The 6,661-nt window shown below is 40.2% G+C and overlaps 1 protein-coding gene across 4 annotated transcripts; it reads left to right on the top strand.

Annotated features, from left to right (window-relative positions):
• Positions 1-385: 385 nt before the first annotated feature.
• On the top strand, positions 386-6,358 carry LOC138040830 (uncharacterized). 4 transcript variants are annotated; one of them, XM_068886506.1, is made up of 6 exons: positions 388-604; positions 1,553-1,718; positions 4,154-4,272; positions 4,859-5,035; positions 5,157-5,289; positions 6,051-6,358. In XM_068886506.1, exons 3-6 carry the CDS (start codon positions 4,168-4,170, stop codon positions 6,053-6,055), a joined length of 420 nt encoding a protein of 139 aa, XP_068742607.1. In that variant the 5' UTR covers positions 388-604; positions 1,553-1,718; positions 4,154-4,167; the 3' UTR covers positions 6,056-6,358. The 4 variants fall into 4 exon arrangements, with proteins under 4 accessions (XP_068742609.1, XP_068742607.1, XP_068742606.1 ...); XM_068886505.1 differs by lacking the exon at positions 1,553-1,718 and having other exon boundaries at positions 389-604; XM_068886507.1 differs by lacking the exons at positions 388-604; positions 1,553-1,718 and adding an exon at positions 611-813.
• Positions 6,359-6,661: the final 303 nt, after the last annotated feature.

Consider the following 6,661-nt stretch of genomic DNA (forward strand, 5'->3'; position numbering starts at 1 on the left):
AAATATGGTCGCTATTAGAAGTTTGCTATTAGAAGTTTACTATGGATCAAAAACGTAACACAAACATAATGAAAAAGCGCACAAATCCGCTTTATAATCATTATGTTTGTAGCCGCTGTTTGTGTGATGGTTTTGATCCATAGTAAACTTCTAATAGCAACCATGAGTGGGTAGGATGCCAAAATTGGTAACATGTCTGGATGACTGGGCAATATTAGAAACCGTTTGAAATCATTACTCCAAGCGGCAAACTATATACCTGTGATCTTCAATGGACTGAAAATATCTGATGCATGATTGAGTGCATGACGTTGAAGAGGCTCATTTACTGAAGGCTTGACCTTCAGAACGTTAAATTTATGGAAATATTTTGTTCAACTTGCCGCATTTCCGGCTTCAAAAAAGACATTCAATATCTTGAAAGTACACCCGCGTAGCAGCTTCTAAGACAAAATGATGACACTCGGCTCCTCCGCTTCCCCGTCACCGTGACCTAGTTTAAAACTTCTTATTAGCTCCAGCTTCAGCTGCAACAACATAGCACGAGCTCAGCTGTGTCTCGCTACAGCTCCTGAGTTCCAGTCGGTCTGTTCTTCTGATGTCAGTGAGTGTTTAGGTTTGAATTTGTTTCAATTTGAACGTTCTACGGCAAATGTGTGCGACCACCTAATGACAGCTCAAGAATCAATAACATTACCCAGTTGTGATTCAGGGTTGTCGATAATGAAAATGTGCATAAAAGCGAAGTTTAATCAGCCGGGCAGTTAATTTTATCGCAGAGTCTGCTTTCTTCATAAGGTGTTATTGCACAAGGTATGGTTTTATTTTGTCTTTGTTGAGTTTGCACAATACCAGAGGAAAGAAAAGAAACGATATGCAGGCGGCTCACTATCTTGAAATTTGGAACTGACAATGTCCATGATAAATTCCCTAAATTAAATGAAAGTTGACTGCCAGTCGGTACACAACCGGAGGTTTTTTTTCTCATTTTACTTTTAATACATTTCACAAGCTGAATCCTTCTGAACTTGAATGAACCTAATTATATAAACAGTCAGATTACTTGGACAGATGGGAGAATGGAAGCCGGTCATTGGGAGTAACGTTGCCGATAGACCGTTGAAATATATTGTTGAATTTTGCAACGTTTTTATCCTAATTTAATCTCTGCATAATTTAACGAACAGGCCCGGGTTCCTCGAAGCATGGTTAGCGTTAACCAGAGTAAAATACCACAGAAATTTAAAGGTTTTGATACGTCTTAACCAACGGTTAACGCTAACCAGCAACCGAGCAAGTTTCGAGCAACCAGCCCTAGAGCCCCAGAGCTTATTTCTCTGGCGAATGTTTCCATGGCCTGTCCATTTAATGGAAGAATATCACGAAGACGAAGTTCAAGATAAGAGTATCGTCGCATAATTTAGTTTCTGTGTTATTCATTCTATGATTAAAGATACGAAAAGGCACTGATCATCAGACAAACGTTTTATTAAAGCATGTGGAACATTGAATAAAAATGGACTCCAGTCTGAAGAACTCTCTCTCGGTACAGGTTCACACGGCTCCTTGGCTAGGACAGTTCCACTTGTAACGCTATCAGTGGACTACAGGCCATCAAGAATTTAAATAATAAATAACAGTTGGCTTGTCAACGTCGATGTTATGCTGACAACTTGCTTTGGCATTGAAATTTCTTCATGGAAGGCATGGATTTCAAGGCCGTAGCCAGTATGAGGCAAACCGAGGCACTTGCCTCAGTCATTTTTTCGTGATATTTTAAAATAAAGCGTGATTCCAGCGTTCTCTTTAAAATGTACTCATCATAAACACCTACGAAGAGAATTTAATCATGGACATTGCCTCAGTCATAATTTTTTTCTGGCTACGGCCCTGGATTTATCAGGTAAAATTCTAACCTCGTTCCCAGGGTCTCTCTTCTCTGCCTCCTTTGTCGTTGAAGAGAAAGACCCTGCTGTAGGCTGGTTACGTGTCTCCCAAAATGTGGGAGGTAAAACCAAATACGTGTTAGGGGAGGGGAGGCTATGAGGGCTATCATCGTTACGATTGAGAGAATCAGCACACATTTGTGGTCAGACGAGCATCGACAAAACGTTTCACGTCAAGGTATTTTATGTACTCCTCATGGAATTCGAGGCGAAAGGCAACTGAAAGGTTGTTGTCAAATCGATCGGAAGCTGCAGAAAATGCACTCGCATCCTTCGAATTTTCGCTCTTTTCTGCCGTGTGAAGCTCAAGTGAGCAGTCGAATTGACTGATAACGAAGGATGCTAATAGTTTGCGACACTTTTAAAGAAAAGAAGGTTTTGCCGTTCAAGAAAGCAAGCGAAACGTTTATCCATGGAAAGGACAGTAAAGGAACTTTATTTAAGTGTCTAATCTTCTCGCGCTGTAGAGCACGATTCGTGGACACTGTAAATTGAAATTAACAAGTTAACGCAAATCAAATCAAATTTGGGTTTTTGAGGAGAGGGGAAAACCGGAGTACCAGGAGAAAAAGCTCTCGGTGCAGAGTAGAGAACCAATAAACTCAACCCACATGTGACGCCCGTGTCTGGGAATCGAACCCGGGCCATATTGGTGGAAGGCGAGTGCTCTCACCACTGCGCCATCCCTGCACCCCAACAAACATTACCATCTCACGTAACGACTTCAAATCAACTCAGAGTATGAACATGTGCAGGTAGTATATATTGTTCTTTGATTTTCGTTTGTTTTCGAACGTAAAACAAAGTGATTCATAAGTCGCAAGCTTGTACAGGGAGTAGACAGTTTTTCAACAACTTCGTGCAAATTGTTGTTAAGATATTTTTTACAACTGCACACAGTTTAGGGTTTAATTTATAACTCAAATCGTGAAGTATATGTTTAGTCACGGTAAAATAAAAGAGACATTATGTCTAGCAAACGTCGTGTTTGGTGTATTGTATGATAGAGTATGTTTTGTACAAGCAACATTAGCTACTAATTACGAGTCAGAGTCACAAATGATTGACCGCTTTTTTGGGAATTCATTTCCCGTGAGAATATATGACCAGCTCTTTTGACTTTTTTCTTAAACTAAGACTATTTATCTAAAAAATGCTTTGTTAAACGATTACGCTTTCGTCCAGTCACGAGATCAAAATATAGCGAAAACCCTAGTGGGAAAATGTTTGTCGACTAGGAGTGCCATGTAACGAGTCTGAATAGGGGTCTTTCTCCTCAACTACAAAGGAGGCAGAGAAGAGAGACCCTGGGAACGAGGTTGGTAAAATTTGACCTGTTTTTCCGAACGTGGACCGGAAAGGAGTTTTAATTAATTAAAATTTTGTTTGACATGTTGATAATGAAGGTGTGTTGAGTGGGCCTATGATGTGCAAATGGAATTTATCGGATAAGTTGTATGTATGTATTCCATAAAGGCTGGTTTACAAATACGACGCAAGCATAAGCACAAGTAACATACGCAAACGCAGTAGCGTTTTGATAATTGGTACCTTTCATTAGAACAAAAGACACTAATTAAGAACAAGTTAATGCGCACGCGTATGCTGGTTATGCTTAATATGCTTGCGTCGTATGTCGTGTAAACCAGCCTTATGACAGTATCTCATTATCCTTGTGCATCTTTGGACTACGAAAAGAGTCCAAAGGGAGTGGGTGTGAATTAAGCCCGTTAATTATTTTGATAATTAAAAGGACTTAAAAGGCCTTTTCTTCTTACGACTCGCTCTGAATTCCCCAATAACTGACGTACGTCCAAAATGACTGCCCAACGAACAAATACCCATTTTTCAAGATGTACTAACATGACTGCATTTAGAACAGGGCCACAAATTGAGGACTATGTACAGAAATCAGATCAACCTCTATAAAATCGTATGTTGGTTTGAGGACAGGAGAAAACTGGATTGCCAAGAGAAAAACCTCGGAGCAGAGTAGAGAACCAACAAACTCAACCCACGTGTAAATGTCACCAAGTCTGGGAATCGAATCCGGGCCACACTGGTGGAAGACGAGTGCTTTCACTGCGCCATCCCTGATGAACATAAGCTTTAGAATGCGCTCCTCGTGGTTGTAAAATTCTTCAGGGCACAGTTTCCGCGCAAAATATCAATTTAATAGTATTGCATTCTTTGATGTTTTTCGCTAGCTTATGATGTGGGGATGAATCAAGCTGACAATGGCGGATTTCAGTGTGACCTTGGAGTTGCTTCTGACATTTCTGCGGCGGATGAAATGGACAATACACCAACTGCGCCGGTCTACAGTGTGAGTTCATATAATTTGTGGGGTACCTCTGGCTGTGCACCATTTTCATTAGCCCTCCAAAAATTTCAGACTTTCCCAATAAGGAGAACAAGCAAATGTTTCGCAGTTCTAAGAAAAAACTTTGAAGTTTGAGGCACCGTAGAAAAAACACAAATGAAAGCAAAAAAAGAAAGGACAATAAGAAGAGAAACCTACAAACTAGAAAAGAACAGACCCTATTATTTCACATTAGTTACCCTTATTATTATTATTATTATTATTATTATTATTATTATTATTATTATTATTATTATTTTGCTTTCGACGTCATCAATACGCACATTTCAAGTTCACCTTAACTTAGTGATAAAGCCACAGGCTTATTAATCCTAAGAAGCCTCGAAATCGCAGAAACTCACCCAGTAGCGTGATCACCCCTTTTGAAGTCATCACTGCAATATCATTTAGAATAATGAAAGAAAATCTAGTTTTCAGGGTTCAAAATCTTTCTTTCTCGAAACTGGCGTCAAGTGAGGAGGACGATTGGGATCCTCGGAATTAACCCTTATTAGAAACTGACAAGCACACGTTTTTATATCCATTGCAGACTGTTTCCCAAGCTCCCCCTGTCACGTTTCAGCCACCGCTTGTTGGAGCAATTCCGTTTATTCCAACACAAAACGCAATGCCTTTACAAACAATGCACACGTCCCTTGATAACTTAACGGTCCAACCCACCCAACCAAACACAACATTTGTCCCTGTGGACGCACCTGCAGTGAAGGTACTGTTTAAATGATCTGCAGTCCTGTATAGTTAACCATTTGAACTATGTATTTTAAACTGTTAATGACACAAGTGCGGCTTTTTATTGCCATTCTCTTGTTCTCTTGAACTGATTTCAGACACAACCTGCAGCGGTCCCTGTTGTCCGTGGTGTGGATCCTTTTGCGGATGAGATGGCAAAGACCTTTTTTTCTGTTCATAGGTTTTTCGCTGCTCTTTGGATTTTTGGTGTTTTTGTTTGCCTCTTGTTAGGTAATGGTCCTTTAGCATCGCTCTACACTTACGTCACTGAGGTCCTGTTTGCATGTTTTTTAAGCGCTGTCACGGAACAGTCCGTAAATTGGGGAAGAGTGTCTTCTTCAGCGTAGAGAACACATTAGACTCTTTCGACTATTCGGCAACCTTTTTGATTTTGTATCATTTAAAAAGATACTATGGGATGCCACCGGCACGCCATAATAGCTATTCGACCAATATAATTTAAAATGGCCGCCGTATCGTCGAAGCAGTCCATAATGGTGACGCGTGCAGCGACATAAAAATAAATGGCAATAGCGGAGATGTAAACCATGGCCAACTCGAGTGAAAGTTGGTTCATTTTAGGGCGCTTTGTATTGCTTGGTAGAGTCCAGTTTTCCATACGGCTTAATTGAATCCAGGCAAACAGGGAAAATACTTATTTTATGAGTCAACTCCGTGTCAAATTTATGTAAGAGTCCGAGGTTTGACTAGTCAATGACCAGCGGTTTGCCATTAAAAAAATATGTTTATCATAATTAGTTTAATCATGCACAATCACATACAGTGGGCATTTTTATTAAGGAATTAAGAATACATTTATGGTTGGGGTTCACCATCATTATCATCATATCTTAATTGAACCTCGGGTTGTAGAGTTGCTCTTTGAAGGTGGTGTCTGGTGATTCCAGACAAATTTAGCCTACGAACTAGAGAATTTGACTCGTACATTTGGTGGCAACAGCATGACTTTAAATTTGTGCTTCTTTCCTCAGGTTAACGAGTCTATCAGGAATGGAGATTACAAGCATGCTGTTAAGAACTAGAACAAGGCTAGCTCTGTATGGTGTTGCTGTGTATTTGATCGGGATTCTTTAAATAGCTTACCTGACTCGTGACTTATTCGCCCTATGCGTTGGCCCATAAATTGTCTCACAGACATTCAATAGAGCACATTTGAGACTTGAGCTTGCGATGCTGGATGGGTGGTGCAGTTGTCAGCAGAATTACTCGTATCAATGTTTCCTTTTGTCCCGTCATACAGTGACGCATTTTTTTAACCATCATTAAATGATATAGGGAACTGGTGTTGTTTTTTAATTATCTTTCTCCAAAAGAATTTTTTTGGGGATTTTTTTTTAACCCAGGACTTTTACTCACACCCATACTCACGTGTCGGAGTTCGTGTCGGACTGGAGAGAGTACGTCTAAAATCTAGTTTGTTTGTGATATCGTGAAGTCGGGCCTAAGGCATTCGGGACACACGACTTCCACCCAAGACCCACGGCAGTTAGCCATACTCGATGACTGTGAAATGTTAGATCCCGTTTCATATCATTGAGCCCAGAAAGTGACTACCTGAGATATTCAGTGCAGTGAAAATATC

This window comes from Montipora capricornis, chromosome 3, assembly GCF_036669925.1.
Source record: "Montipora capricornis isolate CH-2021 chromosome 3, ASM3666992v2, whole genome shotgun sequence".
NCBI classification, from domain to species: domain Eukaryota; kingdom Metazoa; phylum Cnidaria; class Anthozoa; order Scleractinia; family Acroporidae; genus Montipora; species Montipora capricornis.